The 22,425-nt window shown below is 42.4% G+C and overlaps 1 protein-coding gene and 2 gene segments (V, D, J or C); all 3 read right to left on the bottom strand.

The window, feature by feature from the left end:
* Window positions 1-5,052: 5,052 nt before the first annotated feature.
* LOC130124509 (T cell receptor alpha variable 19-like) lies at window positions 5,053-5,569 on the bottom strand (the record flags this gene model as incomplete). The annotated part of the segment is given in 2 exon segments: window positions 5,053-5,456; window positions 5,551-5,569. Coding segments are annotated over 2 exon segments (423 nt in total), but the record flags the coding sequence as incomplete, so codon positions are not given.
* Window positions 5,570-13,417: 7,848 nt separating this feature from the next.
* LOC130124507 (uncharacterized) lies at window positions 13,418-19,388 on the bottom strand. The gene is made up of 5 exons (XM_056293941.1): window positions 19,364-19,388; window positions 18,464-18,520; window positions 15,540-15,706; window positions 13,916-13,934; window positions 13,418-13,821 (listed from the first exon to the last, which is right to left on the bottom strand). The coding sequence occupies exons 1-5, from the start codon at window positions 19,386-19,388 to the stop codon at window positions 13,418-13,420; spliced, it is 672 nt and encodes a 223-aa protein (XP_056149916.1).
* Window positions 19,389-20,823: 1,435 nt separating this feature from the next.
* Window positions 20,824-21,340, bottom strand: LOC130124506 (T cell receptor alpha variable 18-like; the record flags this gene model as incomplete). The annotated part of the segment is given in 2 exon segments: window positions 20,824-21,227; window positions 21,322-21,340. Coding segments are annotated over 2 exon segments (423 nt in total), but the record flags the coding sequence as incomplete, so codon positions are not given.
* Between the last annotated feature and the right edge of the window lie 1,085 nt (window positions 21,341-22,425).

Here is a 22,425-nt window from a genome sequence, read left to right as displayed (position 1 = left end):
CAACATCTACAGTGCTACACTGCTGTTAAGGTGGTGGCTGAAAGATATAAGTTTAGACAACGGAGTCAGCATCACGGAGAATCAGTGGCACAGTACGTGTCCGCGCTGAGAGAACTTGCTGCTACGTGCGACTCTAAAACGTTTGAGGATGACGTGCTACGGGACCAGTTGGTGGAAAAGACTAACTCCAATCAGATAAGAGAGCGTTTGCTGCTGGAGGTGCCCCTAACTCTGGAAAAGGCTGTGACTATTGCTGGACTAATTGAATCCGTCACATCGAACGCTAAAATCATGGACCGGGGAACTGCGGCTGCAGCGCCGCCCGCGGCAGCTGTGGGTGTGCAGCCGGTGGACACAACCAGGGGACCGCCAGTGTCCACGAGAGACAACGCCACGAGACAAGGGCTAACATGCTTCAGATGTGGAGCACGCCACCATAAAGCTTCCTACCCATCTTGCCCCGCCAGGACGGCCTGCTGTAATAACTGCAGGAAACAGGGGCATTTTGCAAAGGTGTGTAGGGGGGCAAAGAGAGTAAGTGGAATTACAGATGATGTGGAACAAGTAGAGAGCACTGTGTCTGAAGTGACTACATTAAATGTAGACACTGTAGCTCACACTGGGAATAAAATAATGTGCACAGTACAGATGGCTGTTGAGGGGCAGACAACACAAAATGTGGAACTTTTGCTGGACACGGGCTCTGCCGTTTCAATCCTTCCAAGTGCAATGTTAATGCAACTTTTCCCAAACGCCCCACTGAGTACACCCGACACTGAAACTTGTGAGTTACGGAGGCAATCCTATTCCTCTGAGTGGAACTCTACATGCCACTGTGTCATACGCCATTAATCCAGTGACCCACTTCTGTCTACAGTGTTCAGCAGGGTAGGAAACCCAAAAGAGTTCATCTCATACAATGGGAGTCAACTGATTTCACAGGAATTGGAATCCTTTCACAAGGACAGGGGAATTGCACGCAAACACTCCTCACTCTACTACCCCCAGGCCAATGGGGAAATTGAGAGATTTAATCGACGTCTGAAGTATAGTCTACTGACTGCGAAAATAGAAGGAAAGGAGTGGACAGCATCAACCAGAGACTTTCTCCAGGTCTGCAAGGCAACCAGGCATGCCACCACTCAATGCTCCCCTGCAGAGCTGTTGCACGGACTTCAGACGCACACCAAACTCCATGTGACAGGCCTCCACAAACCACAGCCTGTCACATCCCTACAAGCACAAAACACAGCACAAACAGTGAAAGAGAAGCAGAGGAAGATGAAGGAGTATGCAGACATGAAGAGAGGAGCAAAAGCGGTGCACTTTCCTCCTGGGTCTTGGGTCAGAGTTAGGAGACCAGGTAAACTACGCAAGAGACAGTCAAAGTACACTTCCCCTCTTCAGATGCATGAGCAAAGAGGCCAGTACACTTACAGGCTGTCTCATGGGCGCACATGGAATGCATCCTATCTCGTGTCTGCCCTACCCCTTCAGGGTCAGGGGCCTGACATAGACTGTAGCTGAGTCCAGCCTGACCCACTACATGCTCAGCCCCCTCTGCAAGAGGTCAGGGTCAGGAGGCCGCCTGCTTGGGCACAGGGCTATGCTATGTGGGGACGGTAAACTAAAACAAGAATAGCCTATTGTTGGTATGAAACTGTTATTTTGATACTGTTATTTCTTATAGACCTAGTACTGTCTGTGTGAAACTGTTATTTCAAATCTGTTATTTTTTAATGACCTAGTATTGCCTGCATGAGACTGTTATTTCGAAACTGTTATTTGTTTTATGGTCAAGGTGGTATTCTGTTGTTATTGTAAGAGTGTTTATAGCTAATGCAGTTCAGCGTAAGCACCGCAGTGATTGTATAGTTGGTGATGATATAAATGTTATCTTTTGCAAAGGGGATATGTGACGTCTTAAGTTGATGCAGTTGGAGGACAGTAGGGGGAGCTAGAGGACAAGATAGGATGTAAGTGACTGTAAGAGGGGAGGAGGACTGTGACGTGGGTTGTTCAAGTAAAGAAGTGTATGCTAACAGACGTGTGTCTTCGAGTGGTCCCTTAGCATCACCACGCAGTAGAGCTGTGAACGAATGCCAAAAATAGGCCTCGAACGAATAACGAATATTACACACTGAGGTTCGAATGGCATTCGAATACCTTGAATTTGCATATCACCCCCAAAAATCAATACAGAGAGAGTAAGTCTATTGTAGCCCGTGTTTTTATTAACAGCATATTTATGACAACATACAACTCCAGCACATTGTCCGCACATATTAGTCCAAAAACTGTTGTTGAGCACCCCTAAACATAAAATAAATCTGACTAGGAAAAGGCCAGATGATGTTAACTAGGGCCTACTCTAAGTAACATACAAGTAAAATAAATCTGACTAGGAAAAGGCCAGATGGTGTTAACTAGGGCCTGCTCTAAGTAACATACAGGTAAAATAAATCTGACTAGGAAAAGGCCAGATGGTGTTAACGAATTTACCGTAAGTAACATAGGCATAGTAAATTATCCATGACCCACGGGGCTTAAAAAAATAAAATCAAGAGTCCTACTCACTGTAGTAGTATAAGAAGTTGTGCTAATAGTGGTTTGCGAGAAAAACCAAAGCGTCCACGTGTTCAGACTCGAGAGCGCTCCTTTTTTTGGTGACTATGTTTCCCGCATCAGAAAAGACACGCTCAGAGCGCACGGATGTCCCTGGCACGGCGAGGTATCTATGAGCCATCTTCCCGAGGTGTGGATATATTCTCTCTTCGATTTTCCCATTAACAGCCCAAAACCCAAAGAATTTCCATACGTAACTTCTCAGATGTTGTGGAGTATGAATGACTCTCGCAGGAGATGTGCTAGTGCTAGCGCTAGCGCTTGGGTCACAGCCAACGTTCTTTTCGGATTCCGCCATTTCCTGTGTTCTATGAGCCCGCCCGCTCGGCGTGGGAACTGACAAGAGCTTTATAATTTCCGGTTTTACTACGGATGTAGGCTATGCTTATTTTCATAAAATACGTTTCACGAAACCATCATTTATTTCCATTTAAACGTGTGTGCATTAATAATAATAATATTAATAAGGGGGAAAAATATATTAAAAAAATTTATTACAAAAAATCGAATTTCATATTTTCATATTCAAATTCGAATATTATTACCATAATTCGAATGTACATTCGAATTTCAAATGCTATCTGACAGGCCTACCACGCAGTGTTATCAAAATGAACATTTATAAACCCTCCATTAGGATTAAATAGGGAGACGTTGTACTAAGGGTGGTTAAAACTGTTGAGTGTTTAGTGATAAAAATATTCCAGCCTTAGGTGGTCTGTACAGAGCAGCAACAATGGTGGGTGAAGGTCCATAGAGCTTAACAGCCAGCAGTTCAAAGGAAGAGTGATCAAGTAGAGAGAGTGGTGTTGGTTTTATACTATCACAATAAATCTGCACAAGGCCGCCTCCTCTGCCTGAAGACCGAGGTTTGCATATGTAAACAAATTTGCTGAATTTAGCTCAAGAAAGTCATTCTGTGACTGGCAGGTTTCCGTCAGACATACATAGTCCAGTTTGTGCTCTGTGATGGCGTTATTGACCTGAGGGGCTTTGTTGGGAATAGATCAGATATTGTAGAGGGCAAACTTCTGACAGGTTGTGCACGTATAAACACCTGATTTAACTAGTGGAGTTAGCACACTGTGGTCCACATCCAGGTCAAGTCGTAATATGTCATGTGGATAAGAGGCCCGGTGCCTAATAGTAGTCTGTATGGGGAAAACTCCTGGTAAGAGGGTTAATGACTGGTCCGCGGTGGTGTAGCGGTCTAAGCATCGGCTCTGTGTCGATGCAGTTGCCCACTGGGGACTGGGGTTCGCGCCCCGGTCTCGTCAGATCCGACTATGGCCGGACTCGACGAAGCAGCGATCATTGGCAACGCTGTCTTCGGGAGGGGGGCGGAGTCGGCTTGTGTTCGTCACGTGAATGCGTCTCTGTGTGTGTCGGAAAAACAGTGGTTCGGCTTGGAGTCGCCTTGTCACGAAAGTGGCGAGGCGGTCTCCTTCGAGACTGCCGGCCAGAGAGATGCAGTTGGCGAACGCATACAGTGCGAGGGTGGGTGTTTGAATTAAAATAGGGATCGATTGGCCACTAAAATTGGGAGAAGAAAGGGAAAAATCAGAAATAAATTAAAAAAAAAAAAAAAAGAGGGTTAATGACTGATGAGGCCAGTGGGGGGAGCTATCGCACAAAACAGTCCTGTGGGGTGAAACCATCGGTGGAAACAGAAGCTATGGGATGGAAATGAGGGATTTAAACAGTCAGTCACATAGAGAAGTGTGTAGGGCATGCTGCAAAAATTAGGTGATAAATCTCACAGCCGCAAATTCAAGCACTGTCAACAACAATCTTAATGAACTCTATAGATAATTAATAGAGTAGGACTCACCAGTCACTTGAAAACAAAACCCATCCTTCGTTCGGTAAAGTATCTCGTGAAGGCCTTGCCTTCCTGTGTGAGGCCTTCGAGTTTAGGTCCTGATCTCTCCCTTTGATCGCTCATTACAATTCACTGGCCAGATCGGTTTAGCAAGAATATACAAATAAAACAATCAAAATATCCTGGTTTAAGGTTAATCTAATCTTTAATGAATTGAATAGCATTAATATTATAATTTCATATTTTATATTACCTTTAAATGGGCCGTTTTGTCTTTACGTTATTTAGTTTTTTGGTTTATTCTTTTATTTTAATTTTATTTTATTTCTTTTGGTTTATATGTGAGACAGTATGGGATTTACAGTTATTTTTCTCCTAACACTAGAATCAATACAGGACTGTACCATTTGTTAAATAAAACTACATAAGACATTAATAATTTTCTTCATCAAGACAGTTTAATGTTTCAACGCAGATTAAAATGTTTTCGAATGTTGGATTGACACATTGGACAAATCAGCAGTTGTAGGAAGGTGACCTGTCAAACTTTCCAATGTGTTTTCTTCAGCAAGTAGCCGATGAGATTAAAATGTGAATACTGCCCTCTAGTGGATGTGGTTTAACATTGTTTTGTCTCTGGATTCTTGATATACACTCCAAAGGTTTGTGTAGTAGGTCTTGCAGTTTCCTGTCACTGTGGGCCTCAGAGCACAGTAGTACACAGCAGAGTCAGACAACTGCAGACTCTGGATCTTCAGAGGAACTGATCTTGAGCTGGAATCCAGGCTGGAATCAAATCTCTCCTTGAACCCGTCCGCTTTGTTCCCTGATCCAAAAGTAAAGCGGCTCAGAATGAATGTGGGCTTGTCGTCTGCAGCCTGTCTGTACCAGAAAAGATATGCACTTGTGTCACTGGTGTTATAGTGACAGTCCAGTGTTACTATCTCTCCCTCACTAACAGTCACATCTCCTTTGGGTTGGAGCACGTTGTCTTTTTGAGCTCTGCATTCTGTGGGACAACAACAGACGGCGTCAGTGTGAGGAAAAGAATCAACAAGACAAAGTTCAGATTAATAACAAGCAAACAAAGAGTTGTGTCCTACCAAAGCACATAGCAGCCAACAGCAGTGAGATGAGCAGAAAGCTCATAGCTCTTCTGTTCAGTAACTATGAGCTCCAGTGACCAGAGAGGACTTCCTGTGTCTCACTGTGGAACCTTGTTTTAGCTCCAACACTAAGTGGTAGATTCAAAGGCGGGGCTTGTTCAGAGTGACAGGGCTGATGACCAATCCCCTGTTATTACTGCTGCTGACAGGTTCAGACAGTATTTCACCTATTGGTAGATCTAAACTCCTGCCTACTACTGATCACTTCCACACGATGCTTAACTTTGGTTTCATAAGTATCAGATCACTGTGTACCAAAGCCTTACAAATAAACGATCTGGTTCTTGAACATAGTTTCGATACGATTGGTTTATGTAAAACATTAACCCAGCCACTGAGGATGCACAAGCCAGTACATCCTTAGTGCCAGTCCCAAGCCCTGCCAATTAGGGAGGGTTGCGTCAGGAAGGGCATCCGGCGTAAAATCTTTGCCAAATCAAATATGCGGATCATAAATAAGACTTACATACCGGATCGGTCGAGGCCCGGGTTACCAACGACCGCCACCGGTACTGTTAACCAGCAGGGTGTCGGTGGAAACTATGCTACTGTTGGGCGAAGGAGAAGGAGAGGGGGAAAGCATGTCCAGAGGCAGCTAGAGAGGAGGAAGGGTAGGCATGTGGAGGTGAGAGTTGGAACTTTGAATGTTGGCACTATGACTGGTAAAGGGAGAGAGCTGGCTGACATGATGGAAAGAAGAAAGGTAGGCATACTGTGTGTGCAAGAGACCAGGTGGAAGGGGAGTAAGGCCAGGAGTATCGGAGGTGGGTTCAAACTCTTCTACCATGGTGTGAATGGGAGGAGAAATGGGGTAGGGGTAATTCTGAAGGAAGAGTATGTCAAGAGCGTGCTGGAGGTGAAGAGAGTGTCAGACAGAGTGATGAGTATGAAGCTGGAAATTGAAGGTTTATTGCTGAATGTTATCAGCGCATATGCCCCGCAAGTTGGGTGTGAGATGGATGAAAAAGAAGAATTCTGGAATGAGTTGGACGACATGGTGGAGAGGGTACCCAAGGAGGAGAGAGTGGTGATTGGAGCGGACTTCAATGGACATGTTGGTGAAGGGAACAGAGGTGATGAGGAGGTGATGGGAAGGTATGGAGTCAAGAAGAGAAATGTGGAAGGACAGATGGTGGTCGATTTTGCGAAAAGGATGGAAATGGCTGTGGTGAATACATATTTCAAGAAGAGGGAGGAACACAGGGTGACGTACAAGAGTGGAGGAAAGTGCACACAGGTGGACTATATCTTATGTAGAAGGCACCATCTAAAAGGGATTGGAGACTGCAAGGTGGTGACAGGGGAGAGCGTAGCTAGGCAGCATCGGATGGTGGTCTGTCGGATGACTTTGGAGACCAAGAAGAGGAAGCGAGTGAAGACACAGCCGAAGATCAAATGGTGGAAGTTGAAGAAGGAAGACTGTTGTGTGGAGTTCAGGCAGGAGTTAAGACAGGCACTGGGTGGTAGTGAAGGGTTGCCAGATGGCTGGAAAACCACTGCAGAAATAGTGAGGGAGACAGCTAGGAAGGTACTTGGTGTGTCATCAGGACAGAGGAAGGAAGACAAGGAGACTTGGTGGTGGGATGAGGAAGTACAGCAAATTATACAGAGGAAAAGGTTGGCAAAGAAGAAGTGGGATAGTCAGAGAGATGAAGAAAGTAGACAGGAGTACAAGGAGATGCAGCGTAAAGCAAAGAGAGAGGTGGCAAAGGCAAAGGAAAAGGCGTATGGTGAGTTGTATGACAGATTAGACACTAAGGAAGGAGAAAAGGACTTGTACCGATTGGATAGACAGAGGGACCAAGCTGCAAAGGATGTGCAGCAAGTTAGGGCGATCAAGGATAGAGATGGAAATGTGCTGACAAGCGAGGAGAGTGTGCTAAGAAGGTGGAAGGAATACTTTGAGGGGCTGATGAATGAAGAAAATGAGAGAGAGAGAAGGTTGGATGATGTAGGGATAGTGAATCAGGAAGTTCAGCGGATTAGCAAGGAGGAAGTGAGGGCAGCTATGAAGAGGATGAAGAATGGAAAGGCAGTTGGTCCTGATGACATACCTGTGGAGGCATGGAGATGTTTAGGAGAGATGGCAGTGGAGTTTTTAACTAGATTGTTTAACACAATCCTGGAAAGTGAGAGGATGCCTGAGGAGTGGAGAAGAAGCATACTGGTACCGATTTTCAAGAACAAGGGCGATGTGCAGAACTGTAACAACTACAGAGGTATAAAGTTGATCAGCCACAGCATGAAGATTTGGGAAAGAGTAATAGAAGCTAGGTTAAGAGGAGAGGTGATGATCAGCGAGCAGCAGTATGGTTTCATGCCACGAAAGAGCACCACAGATGCGATGTTTGCTTTGAGAATGTTGATTGAGAAGTATAGAGAAGGCCAGAAAGAGTTGCATTGTGTCTTTGTAGATTTAGAGAAAGCTTATGACAGAGTGCCGAGAGAGGAGGTTTGGTATTGTATGAGGAAGTCAGGAGTTGCAGAGAAGTATGTAGGAGTGGTGCAGGATACGTATGAGGGAAGTGTGACAATGGTGAGGTGTGCGGTTGGAATGACAGATGGGTTCAAGGTGGAGGTGGGATTACATCAAGGATCGGCTCTGAGCCCTTCCTTGTTTGCAATGGTGATGGACAGGTTGACAGACAAGATCAGGCAGGAGTCTCCATGGACGATGATGTTTGCGGATGACATTGTGATCTGTAGCGAGAGTAGGGTGCAGGTTGAGGAGAGCCTGGAGAGGTGGAGGTATGCACTGGAGAGAAGAGGAATGAAAGTCAGTAGGAGCAAGACGGAATACCTATGCGTGAATGAGAGAGAGGACAGTGGAATGGTCAGGATGCAAGGAGTGGAGGTGACAAAGGCATTTGAGTTTAAATACTTGGGGTCACCTGTCCAAAGTAACGGGGAGTGCAGTAGAGAGGTGAAAAAGAGAGTGCAGGCAGGTTGGAGTGGGTGGAGAAGTGTGTCAGGAGTGATTTGCGACAGAAGGGTATCAGCAAGAGTTAAAGGGAAAGTTTACAAGATGGTTGTGAGACCAGCTATGTTATATGGTTTGGAGACAGTGGCACTGACGAAAAGACAGGAGGCGGAGCTGGAGGTGGCAGAGTTGAAGATGCTAAGATTTTCACTGGGAGTAACGAAGAAGGACAGGATTAGGAACGATTATATTAGAGGGACCGCTCAGGTTGGACGGTTTGGAGACAAAGCAAGAGAGGCAAGATTGAGATGGCTTGGACATGTGTGGAGGAGAGATGCTGAGTATATTGGGAGAAGGATGCTGAATATGGAGCTGCCAGGGAAGAGGAGAAGAGGAAGGCCAAAGAGGAGGTTTATGGATGTGGTGAGGGAAGACATGCAGGTGGCTGGTGTGACAGAGGAAGACGCAGAAGACAGGAAGAAATGGAAACGGATGATCCGCTGTGGCGACCCCTAACGGGAGCAGCCGAAAGTAGTAGTAGTAGTAGGTTTATGTAAAACATTGCTGAAACAAAATATTTTTCTTCCCTTATATGAAACTTCTCCACCCGACTATACATATGCCTATGTAGCTCAGGCAAATAACCAAGGTGGGGGTGTCGCCCTCATATATAAATCTATTTTCAATCTTTCTTCTATTCTTGAATCTAAATTCCAATCATTTGAGGACCTTGTGGGTTCATCTCTCTCAGCCATGAATAGACTCACCTCAGTCCAGGTTGTGATACTCTATCGACCTCCTGGCTCTTACTCACTGTTTCTTTTTCTTTTTTTCTTTTTGGACCCCCCCCCCTTCTTTTTTCTCCCCAATTGTACTTTGCCAATTACCCTATTTTACGAGCCGTCCCGGTCACTGCTCCACCCCCTCTGCCGGCCCGGGTAAAGCTGCAGACTACCACATGCTTCCTCCAGTACATGTGGAGTCACCAGCCACTTCTTTTCACCTGACAGTGAGGAGTTTCACCAGCAGGATGTAGCACGTGGGAGGATCATGCTATTATCCCCAGTTCTCCTTCCCCCCTGAACAGACGCCCTGACCGACCAGAGGAGGTCCTAGTGCAGCAACCAGGACACATACCCACATCCGGCTTGCCACCCGCAGAAACAGCCAATTGTGTCTGTAGGGACGCCCGACCAAACCGGAGGTGAAACGGGGATTCGAACCGGAGATAACCCGTGTTGGTAGGCAACGGAATAGATCGCTACACTACCTGGACACCTACTCAGTGTTTCTTAAAGAATATGAAGAATTTGTCTCAGGGCTTGTTACTCATTATGATGTGATTATAATTCTTGGTGATTTAGATATTCATCTGAATAAGGCTGCTGATCCGCTAAGAAAAGCCTTTCTGGCACGAGCTGATACTGTTGGGGTCGCTCAGTTTGTTCAAGAGTCGACTCATTGGTGACACCCTTGATTTGGTTTTATCTAAAGTGATACCTGTTTGTGATCTGAATTACTTGCAGACCACATCTGCTGTGTCAGATCATTTTTTCATGCATTATTGGCTTATCCAGGTAATGTCAGCACAGATGTAGTTGCCACTTGCCACATTGGTCCCTCCACTGGAGCTGCATTTAGCAAGCAGCTGCCTAAAGTCTTGGCTCCTTTCACCGTAGTGAGTCACTCTTGAAAATTTCACTAGTGAATTAAATGTGTCCCTCTCTAGTCTCCTCGATTCAGTTGCACCTCTCACTACCAGAGCTAGGTGACTAAAGAGGCCTACACCCTGGTTTAAGATGAGACACGTGCTCTTAAGTGGGCCTGCAGGAGACTGGAACGTAAATGGCAGAAATCAAAACTGGAAGTTTTTACCTATCTTGGAATGAGTGGTTATTGAAATACAAGTGTGTTAGATAGATAGATAGATAGATAGATAGATAGATAGATAGATAGATAGATAGATAGATAGATAGATAGATAGATAGATAGATAGATAGATAGATAGATAGATAGATAGATAGATAGATAGATAGATAGATAGATAGATAGATAGATAGATAGATAGATAGATAGATAGATAGATAGATAGATAGATAGATAGATTTTTGTATGCTTTAATGAAATGCTTATGTTTGGTGCAAAGACTCAGAGACAGAGAATGGCAGCTCGTCTCAGCTCTCTGTCTCTGGAGTACAGAAGTGAAGCTAGAAATCTCAGTGTAATCATAGACAGGGATCTGAATGTCAAGAGCCACATCCATCATCTCACAAGATCAGCCTTCCACCATCTTAACAACATCTCAGAACTAAGGGCTTTCTTTCAAAATCAGACTGTGAGAAATTAACCCATGCTTTTATAACAAGTAGACTAGACTACTTTACTGGAAAATTCACCGGCCTCCCAAAATCACTTGTACGCCAACCACAATTAATTCAAAACGCGGCAGCACGTGTTCTCACCGGAAGTAGAAAGTATGAGGCCATTACACCTGTTCTTACATCTCTGTATTGGCTCCGCGTCAAAACTAGAATCCATTTTAAACTTGTGTTAATTGTCCACAAAGTGCTAAATAGTCTTGCACCACACTATATAAAAGACATGCTCATTACTTACAAGCCAGCATATTTGACAATGTTCATGATCAATGTTTCTCATTAACTTGGAGACGGTTGGACCTCCACCTTCCTATGACATTAGTTACATCATATGAATGACTGACTTCAAGCCTTTAACTTTAGTTTTCATGTTGGCTGGAGTCTGGTTTCAGGACTCATATCTTTGTTTACTTGTTGTCATTTAGTCCATTCAGGTTCTTCATAGTGATGAAGAGTCATGTAGAGCTGAGTGGAATCACAGCTGAATCCTCAGAGATACACTGAGATGCTAAAAGTTCTTCAAATTATGAAAACAGATCAACAGTCTGAAGATGATTTTAGGTTTCAGACATCGACAATTAAAATGATGAGGAAAAACAAACCTTTATTTCTTTCCAAACACTCCATCAGCTTTGCTGTGATTCCATCAGTTTATTAGCACATCACACCCACACTCTTTAAGTCAGAGAGCCCGAGCACAAGGATTTAATTGTGTTTAAATACACATGACAATAAAGTTGAATTGTAACTCGAGCTGAAGTGTGTAAATGTTCTGTCAGACACTGTCAGGTTTGTGTACAGTGACTCTGGGTTTCCTGTCACTGTGGGCCTCACAGCACAGTAGTACACAGCAGAGTCTGTCACTGCAGCAGAGGACATCTCCAGATCCACTCGTTTCTGTTCTCCGTTGAAGCTGATTGACAGTCTGAGATCTTCAGGTTGTCCTCTGACCACTTACTGCTGACTGCTGGGTGATGCAGACAGGAGGAACTGGGCTGTAGATCCTGGTGACTGATGATACCACTGAAGGCTGTAAGGTGAGCCGGTTTAAATACAGGGTAGAATAACTTTGGCTCCTTCTACACTTTGGACTGAAAGGGTCGTGGGGTTGATTTCTTCTTCCAAACTACTACCTGAAAATTTTGGAAATATCAAAGAAGGTGTTGCAGAGAAAAGGTGTCGTGGTGGTAATTCAGTGAGTTAGTGTGGGCTTTGTGTGTTGGTTGTTGTCCATATTGAGCCTGCTGGTGATGGTAAATATGTGTGTCTGCTTGTCAGCCTGTATGGTCAGAGTCAGTGTGCAGCAGGGTGTCATGGTGACAGCAGACTCACCTGTTAGTACAGAAAGGAACCAGATGAGATGGAGCAGCATGCTGCTGTTAGTTCAGCTGTCTCTTTAGTTGCACTGTGGACTTTACCAGTCCTTCCTGCTAACGTCCTCCCCTCATAGTGTGTCTGGCTCCTCCTATTCACCCACTGTTCACACCAACCTCCTCACTACTCCTCACATGCCAGCCAACCTCTGTGTCCTTCACTAGACCCACTAGCAGCTGTTTTACTGCATGTCCACATGGCTCTTCTGCTGCTGCTGCTGCTGCCTTCATTTACTCCATTCATCTCATATGGGTGGGTTTGGGGCAGCACAGTGGCCCAGTGTTTAGCACTGTTCCTCACAGCAAGAAGGTCCTGGGTTCGAACCCCAGGCCGTACCAGGTCGTTTCTGTGTGGAGTTTGCATGTTCTGCTTGGTTTCCTATGGGTGCTCTGGTTTCCTCCCACCATCAAAAAGAAATGTTAGGGTTAATACTGCTGTCTCTGCCGCTGAGCAAGGCAATGGAAAGAAGAATTGGAGTTGGTCCCCGGGTGCTGCAGCTGCCCACTGCTCCTATACAATAGGGTGATTACATGCAAAGAACACATTCATTATAACCTGTACAATGACAAAATAAAGTGCCTTTCTCTCTTTCTTTCTTTCTTTCTTTCTTTCTGTCTATCGTTATATGGGAGACGGTATTGGATTGAAAGCTGTTTTCTTCCCAATACAATTAAATATTGAATAACACTTATATAATATTGCAAAATAAAATTGCATATTACAAATTTTGTTAAAATGAGGACTTAACCTCAACCAGATTTGGACAGCACAGGAGTTTTTGCTGCCTTGAAAGTTTTATTTGTAACTTATATCACAATGTATTAACATTAATCTAAATATAGCATTCTATTAAATTTGTATTTTACTGATTGTTCAATATTGATTTTCCTCATTTCATTTAAGAAGCATCATTTACATATTAACAAAATGTTTAACAACATTAAGATTTGACACGTAGGGAACAATTAACCACAGCTCATCTTTGAAGCTGGAGTGCAGATGAAGATGTGTTATTGTAGTGTTGGCAGTGACACTGGACAAATCACTAGTTGTAGGAAGCTGGCTTGTCAACCTGTCCAATGTGTTTTTCTTCAACAAGGTGACGATGAGATTAAAATGTGAATACTGCCCTCTAGTGGGAGTGGTTTAACATCGCGTTGTCTCTGGATTCTTGATAGACACTCCAAAGGTTTGTGTAGTACGTCTTGCAGTTTCCTGTCACTGTGGGCCTCAGAGCACAGTAGTACACAGCAGAGTCAGACAGCTGCAGACTCTGGATCTTCAGAGGAACTGATCTTGAGCTGGAATCCAGGCTGGAATCAAATCTCTCCTTGAACCCGTCTACTGTGGTCCCTGATCCAAAAGTAAAGCGGCTCAGAATAAATGTGGGCTTGTCGTCTGCAGCCTGTCTGTACCAGTAAAGATTTGTATTTGAGCCACTGGTGTTATAGTGACAGTCCAGTGTTACTGTCTCTCCCTCACTAACAGTCACATCTCCTTTGGGTTGGAGCACGTTGTCTTTTTGAGCTCTGCATTCTGTGGGACAACAACAGACGGTGTCAGTGTGAGGAAAAGAATCAACAAGACAAAGTTCAGATTAATAACAAGCAAACAAAGAGTTGTGTCCTACCAAAGCACATAGCAGCCAACAGCAGTGAGATGAGCAGGAAGCTCATAGCTCTTCTGTTCAGTAACTATGAGCTCCAGTGACCAGAGAGGACTTCCTGTGTCTCACTGTGGAACCTGGTTTTAGCTCCAACACTAAGTGGTAGATTTGAAGGCGGGGCTTGTTCAGAGTGACAGGGCTGATGACCAATCCCCTGTTATTACTGCTGCTGACAGGTTCAGACAGTAAAACACGTTTTACATTCAATTCAATTTTATTGTCATTAAAAACAATGTGCAGGCACATGTTAAAAATGAAATGAGGGCTGTGGCTTCACCAAACAGTGCAAGACAGACACAGACAAACACAGCAAACACAGTATAAGATATACACACATGAAGACCCAGCTAAAAATAAGTTTAAAATAAGTTAAAAGTTATAAGATACATCATATTCCTGTTGAGGGGACTTGCCTTTAAAACATTCAATACGTATTATGTTGTTCTTATTTATGTGATTCTTATAAAGTTGAATCCATTTTGGTTCATCTTTGAAAATGAAAGACATTTAATATTCAAATGTTTAAAATTTGAGCTATTTATTATTTGGATTTTGTTTTTGTTTGTGTTTTGTTTTTGTTTTTTTCTCTTTTGCCTTTTATGAAGAACACCTGAAGAATAATTGCGTTGTGTTATGAATAACATAGATAATAAAAATTCAGAAATCTTTGTTTTGGAAAAGTACATTCATCCTGTGTCATTAAAGAGTGTGGGGTGTGATGTGCTAATAAACTGATGGAATCACAGCAAAGTTGATGGAGTATTTGGAAAGAAATAAAGGTTTGTTTTTCCTCATCATTTTAATTGTAGATGTCTGAAACCTAAAATCATCTTCAGACTGTTGATCTGTTTTCATAATTTGAAGAACTTTTAGCATCTCAGTGTATCTCTGAGGATTCAGCTGTGATTCCACTCAGCTCTACATGACTCTTCATCACTATGAAGAACCTGAATGGACTAAATGACAACAAGTAAACAAAGATATGAGTCCTGAAACCAGACTCCAGCCAACATGAAAACTAAAGTTAAAGGCTTGAAGTCAGTCATTCATGTGGTGTAACTAATGTCATAGGAAGGTGGAGGTCCAACCGTCTCTATCAAGTTAATGAGAAACATTGATCTTGAACATTGTCAAATAGTATCCTGATGGTGTCCTGAAGATGCATCAAAGCCATGACCACATCTCATCCACAGTTATAGTAACAAAATACATAGAGAAGGGAAAGAAAACACTAATCCAGTTCCACTGAATGAACAACAAGTTATATTTAGTTAAACTTAAATATAAATACGGCTGTATCATAACAAAGTCCAAAAGCAGTAGTCCAGTTATGAACTCTGATACATTATTTTCATTATGTGGGTATGAAAACTCTCCTTGATTGTTCTGCTGTTAAATGACAGAAGCAGCTGAAGTGTGTAAATGTTCTGTCAGACACTGTCAGGTTTGTGTACAGTGACTCTGGGTTTCCTGTCACTGTGGGCCTCACAGCACAGTAGTACACAGCAGAGTCTGTCACTGCAGCAGAGGACATCTCCAGATGAAACGCTTTTCTTTCTCTCTCATGCTTAAGAGTCAACCCTGGTACCTTCTCTGAATAGTCCGTGATGAGAAGCTGTGGAGGTGAGCTGGAGTACTGTCGATACCAGAAAAGGTTCGGTGAAGAGACGGAGTAGTTGCAGGAGAGAGTGACCCTGTCTCCTTCCAAAGCCAGAATTCTATCATGAAATGGTGTAACTGAATCCTCAGAGAGCCCTAGACAGACACATGGATTTTTACAAACACAATAGTTCATGGAAATACCTTATGGATAATATTAGGATATATGTTGTTCCATTTCATATTTACCAGTATGAAAGGTAGATATCATCAGCCAGATTAAATGGAGTAACATCATGACTGAAGTGTATTGAATCACCAAGTGAAAATAACTGAGCAGCTCTTCAGTTCCAACATGAAGTCTTGGACATTCAGTTCTCTAACTCCTCCCCTTGTCTTGGTCTGTGTAGTGTTATAGTGGTGGAGGTTTAGAAATTAATGTCGTGATGGACCCTTCACCTCTTTGTTCTCTTTACTAAAAAAATAAATAAATAAATAAATAAATAAGGTGATTTTTACATTTTAAGAAATGATAAATGTGTTGATCTAAACAGGACGACATAGAATAAGATAAGTCATTATAATTATTAAATGGTTTCTGAACATGACCCAAAGTCAATAAGTCTCACCAACCATGACAGAGACAAAAACTGTGGAAAGAAAGGTCCTCCTTGTCAAGTGCCCCTATTTAAACCATCAGTAATATTTTCCTAAGATATAACAAAGGAGGGACAGAATTAGCAAGACATAATCCATGTCAAGTTATGCGTGAAAGTATTTTAAACTACAATACAAAATAAAGAACCACATGACACAAAGCGGAGAATGTAAAAATTCTTTATCACACAACTTGGATTGAAATATTCTGCCTATACAATGAACAATTGGCAAGATATTAGAAGAACAACATTTAATTTTTTGTAATGAATGTTTTGAACTCAGCAGTAAAATATTATGAACAAAAAGTTAGCCGTTAAGCTAAAATGTTGAATGTTAATTGGGCTCAATACTAAATCAAGATGTTTAACACCGACATTTTGTCCTGCGTGTGAATTTATAACAATATTTAACCTTGAGCTGAACTATGTGTGCATTAACAGGTTTTGACGCGAACCTTCCATCAACCAGAAACAAGGATCCTCCATGGCCATGCTATGATTAGAGATACTAACTACTAGATACGATACTAACTACTGTTTTTAGTGACCTTGTTTGATCTGCTGATTGATCAGCTATTAAAGGTCAGAAGCAGCTGAAGTGTGTAAATGTTCTGTCAGACACTGTCAGGTTTTTGTACAGTGACTCTGATGAAACGCTTTTCTTTCTCTCTCATGCTTAAGAGTCAACCCTGGTACTTTCTCTGAATAGTCCGTGATGAGAAGCTGTGGAGGTGAGCTGGAGTACTGTCGATACCAGTAGAGGTACTGTGGAGAGACGGAGTAGTTGCAGGAGAGAGTGACCCTGTCTCCTTCCAAAGCCAGAATTCTATCATGAAATGGTGTAACTGAATCCTCAGAGAGCCCTAGATAGACACATGGATTTTTACAAACACAGTAGTTCATGGAAATACCTTATGCATAATAATTGGATGTATGTTCTTCCACTTCATATTTACCAGTATGAAAGGTAGATATCATCAGCCAGATTAAATGGAGTAACATCATGACTGAAGTGTATTGAATCACCAAGTGAAAATAACTCAGCAGCTCTTCAGTTCCAACATGAAGTCTCTGACATTCAGTTCTCTAACTCCTCCCCTTGTCTTGGTCTGTGTAGTGTTATAGTGGTGGAGGTTTAGAAATTAATGTCATGATGGACCCTTCACCTCTTTGTTCTCTTTACAAAATTATTTTTTAAATAAGGGGATTCTTACATTTTAAGAAATGATAAATGTGTTGATCTAAACAGGACGACATAGAATAAGATTAGTCATTATAATTATTAAATGGTTCTGAACATGACCCAAAGTCAATAAGTCTCACCAACCATGACAGAGTCAAAAACTGTGGAAAGAAAGGTCCTCCTTGTCAAGTGCCTCTATTTAAACAGACCATGGCCATCAGTAATATTTTCCTAAGAAATAACAAAGGAGGGACAGAATTAGCAAGTGGTAACCCATGTCAAGTTATGTGTGAAAGTATTTTAAACTACAATACCAAATAAATAACCACATGACACAAAGCGGAGAATGTAAAAATTCTTTATCACGCAACTTGGATTGAAATATTCTGCTTAAAGAATGATCACTTGGCAAGATATTAGAAGAAAAACATTTAATTTTTAGTAATGAATGTTTTGAACTCAGCAGTAAAATATTATGAACAAAAAGTTAGCCGTTAAGCTAAAATGTTGAATGTTAATTGGACTCAATACTAATTCAACATGTTGTGCAGCAACTTCTTGTCCTGCGTGTGAATTTATAACAATATTTAACCTTGAGCTGAACTATGTGTGTATTAAAAGGTTTTGACGCAAACCTTCCATCAACCAGAAACAAGGATCCTCCATGGCCATGCTATGATTAGAGATACTAAATATCTCACCTTGTTTCTAATGAGCTGATATTAAATCTCTACTTGATTGTTCTGCTGTTAAATGACAGAAGCAGCTGAAGTGTGTAAATGTTCTGTCAGACACTCAGGTTTGTGTACAGTGACTCTGGGTTTCCTGTCACTGTGGGCCTCACAGCACAGTAGTACACAGCAGAGTCTGTCACTGCAGCAGAGGACATCTCCACTTCCATTTGAGTCTCATTCACGTTAACAGACAGTCTGGAGTTTGTATCTGCTCTGTTCATTATTGAACCTGATCTAGTGGAGGATATTAGAAACTGTGGTGGTTCTCCTGCGTCCTGGCGATACCAAAATAAGTAGTCTGCTGAGGAGTATTTACAGGAGAGAGTAACTTTGGCACCTTCTAGACCATGTACTCTGTCTTGGAGGGACTGGATGGTTTGCTGATAACTGGAACCTGCAGATGGGAAGAAATGATTAAAAAGTCAATAATCATGTCATATATTGAATCTATCTCATTGTTTTTTCTGTTAAAAAGGGATTCATAGTTTAACAAATACTGAGCTGCCAAAGTGTTTCTTACCAGTAAAGCCAGTGAATAAAACAAGTGGTAGGAGGAACTGCATGGCTGATGTCAGACGTCAAACAGAAACTGTGGCACAGCAACAATCACCTAGTTAAAGATGTGCTGCTTTCAGAGATCTGATCTGTTTCCCTGTCTGTCAAACTCCACTTCCTGCTGAAGAGGAAACAATGACTGGATCAACTCTGACAGCTTATTACAATCCACTCTCCAGATAGGTTTAGCAAGGATATTCAAATAAAACAATCAATTAATGATGGTTTAAGGATAATCTAATCTTTAAGGAATGTTGATAGAATAGAGTTATTATTATTAAATATTTTATATTACCTTCAGGTTGTCTTTCTTCTCCTGTCATCATGTAGTTTATCTTTTGTGGTTGGGTTTATATGTGAGACAGTGTGGGATTTATTGTTGTGTTTCTTCTAAAACTAGAATACTACACATGAATATGTTGATGCCTGCTCAATCATCCAGGTGTAGAATCCCAGAAAAGTTGAATCAGTTCATCTGGACACAAGGTTTCATGGGAGAAACGTGTCATCATTCATCTAGGAGACTGTCAGTCTCTTTGTCTCAGAGGCTGACGAAGTCACTTTGATGACGTCATGACCGAAGAAACCAACTGGCTGATGTCCAAAGTGGATGCAGTTACATATCCACACTGAATCACACGTTTTTTCACTATCAGATGAAACAGAAGACCTGCTGACTTACTCTGCTCCCTCTCCTCCCCCAACATCTCCCCCATCATGCTGAAAATGTTCACCCTCCAGTGTTATCAGCCACTCTTCTTTTTCTTTTTTCTTTTGTTTTGGGGGTGGGGGGGTACATTATGAATGGGGGCATTTGCTGGGCCAAGTGTAAAATCAACCTGTTGAACATGTGCTGACCCAATGTGTACTTAAAATACCTGATGCTCACTCTCAGCAGAGCCATAAGGTTTGTCTGCACTGTGTACTTCAGATTCACATTCAGACAACTTTATTTCTCCCAGAAGGACAATTCAGTTCCACAATCTACCCAGACCATACACAAGCTCACACACAAGCAGCAAGCAGCAGTATGTCAGAGACAAGAGACAGAACAGTACATGGGCAAGAGATGCACACTGGCGCCATCATGTGGCCATCCAAGCAGACTCACACGAGGACCAGGCGAAAGATAAAAATGCACAGTCAAGTCAAGTCAATTTGGTTTGTATAGCCCAATATCACAAATTACAAATTAAAAGAAGAAATAAATGAGGAAACAAACAAACAAACAAATAAACAAATAAATAAAGCATCCTAAGACACATTGCACGTTACATTCCAGCACAACATTCAGTGAACGTACAGGCCCACAAGCCATGTGAAGAACAGACAAGGTAGAAACCAACTATTGTGGTTTTAAACAAAATAATCCCTTCATTTAAAATGACTACTCTCAGGGCGTTCGGGTAGCGTAGCGGACTATTCCGTTGCTTAGCAACACGGGGATCGCCGGATCGAGTCCCCGTGTTACCTCCGGCTTGCTCCCTGCAGACACAATTGGCCGTGTCTGCGAGTGGGAAGCCGGATGTGGGTATGTGTCCTGGTCGCTGCACTAGCGCCTCCTCTGGTCGATCGGGGCGCCTGGTTGGGGGGGGGGGGGATTAGCGTGATCCTCCCACGCACTAACTCCCCCTGGTGGAACTCCTCACTGTCAAGTGAACAGAAGTGATGACTCTCGTCACAGTGGTGAACGGTTTATAGTGACGACCAGGGAACACAATGTTTTGTATGCGGGTTCAAAAGTAAGACAGGGAGCTAAAATAATGAGTCTTGAAAGAATAGCTGTTAAATAAGCAGGACTAAACACCACCACTCACCTGTCACCATACACACTGCTACTTGTCCCATGGATTAGTCAAGCAGTCTCGCTTCCGTCAAGGAACCACCAAGCTCTGACTTCCATCAAGTTATTTTTCTTCTAAGACTAGAATACAATGCAGAATTTGTTAAACGAATCTACAGAAGACATTCATACTTTTCTTTATCAAGACAGTTTAACGTTTCAATGCAGAATCAAATGTTTTTGAATGTTGGATTGACACATTGGACAAATCAGCAGTTGTAGGAAACTGACTTGTCAAATTGTCCAATGTGTTTTTCTTCAGCAAGGAACCAATGACTTTAAAATGTGAATACTGCCCTCTAGTGGATCTGGTTTATCGTTGCTTTGTCCCTGGATTCTTGATAGACGCTCGAAAGGTTTTTGTAGTAGGTTTTGCAGTTTCCTGTCACTGTGGGCCTCAGAGCACAGTAGTACACAGCAGAGTCAGACAGCTGCAGACTCTGGATCTTCAGAGGAACTGATCTTGAGCTGGAATCCAGGCTGGAATCAAATCTCTCCTTGAACCCGTCCGCTGTGTCCCCTGATCCAAAAGTAGAGCGGCTAAGAATGAATGTGGGCTTGTCGTCTGCAGCCTGTCTGTACCAGTAAAGATATGGACCTGAGCCACTGGTGTTATAGTGACAGTCCAGTGTTACTGTCTCTCCCTCACTAACAGTCACACCTCCTTTGGGTTGGAGCACGTTGTCTTTTTGAGCTCTGCATTCTGCGGGACAACAACAGACGGTGTCAGTGTGAGGAAAAGAATCAACAAGACAAAGTTCAGATTAATAACAAGCAAACAAAGAGTTGTGTCCTACCAAAGCACATAGCAGCCAACAGCAGTGAGATGAGCAGGAAGCTCATAGCTCTTCTGTTCAGTAACTATGAGCTCCAGTGACCAGAGAGGACTTCCTGTGTCTCACTGTGGAACCTTGTTTTAGCTCCAACACTAAGTGGTAGATTTGAAGGCGGGCTTGTTCAGAGTGACAGGGCTGATGACCAATCCCCTGTTATTATTGCTGCTGACAGGTTCAGACAGTACAACACATTGTACATCATATTCATGTTGAGGGGAATGTTCTTTAAAACAATGAACAAGTGTTATGTTATTATTATTTGTGTGATTTATGTACAGTTGAATGCATGCTGATGAATCCTTGCTAATGAATCACACATTTAATATTAGAGATATTTATTATATAGATTTTTTTTTTGCTAGTTTGTCTTTTATGGAGAAAACCTGAAGAAGAATTGCATCGTGTTATGAAAAACATTGACAATAAACAAATGCAGAATTCATTGTTTTGGAAAGGTACATTCATCCTGTTTCATTTTAGAGTGTGGGGTGTGATGTGCTAATAAACTGATGGAATCACAGCAAAGTTGATGGAGTGTTTGGAAAGAAATGAAGGTTTGTTTTTCCCTCATCATTTTAATTGTAGATGTCTGAACACTAAAATCATCCTCAGACTGTTGATCTGTTTTCATAATTTGAAGAACTTTTAGCATCTCAGTGTATCTCTGAGGATTCAGCTGTGATTCCACTCAGCTCTACATGACTCTTCATCACTATGAAGAACCTGAGTGGACTAAATGACAAGTAAACAAAGATATGAGTCCTGAAACCAGACTCCAGCCAACATGAAAACTAAAGTTAAAGGCTTGAAGTCAGTCATTCATGTGATGTAACTAATGTCATAGGAAGGTGGAGGTCCAACCGTCTCTATCAAGTTAATGAGAAACATTGATCATGAACATTGTCAAATAGTATGCTGATGGTGTCCTGAAGATGCATCAAAGCCATGACCACATCTCATCCACAGTTATAGTAACAAAATACATAGAGGAGGGAAAGAAAACACTAATCCAGTTCCAACCGAATGAACAAGAAGTTATATTTAATTAAACTTAAATATAAAGAT

The sequence above is a fragment of the Lampris incognitus genome, chromosome 14 (genome assembly GCF_029633865.1).
Source record: "Lampris incognitus isolate fLamInc1 chromosome 14, fLamInc1.hap2, whole genome shotgun sequence".
NCBI classification, from domain to species: domain Eukaryota; kingdom Metazoa; phylum Chordata; class Actinopteri; order Lampriformes; family Lampridae; genus Lampris; species Lampris incognitus.
This window is presented reverse-complemented; position numbering and strand designations above follow the sequence as displayed.

Coding starts and splice junctions, on each gene's coding strand:
- LOC130124507 (XM_056293941.1), bottom strand. CDS start 19,388: ATGTTGGGGGAGGAGAGGGAGCAGA. Junction 18,521..19,363: donor GGGGGAGGAGAGGGAGCAGA/GTAAGTCAGCAG, acceptor TCCCATCTGCAG/GTTCCAGTTATCAGCAAACC. Junction 15,707..18,463: donor CAGAGTACATGGTCTAGAAG/GTGCCAAAGTTA, acceptor GTGTCTGTCTAG/GGCTCTCTGAGGATTCAGTT.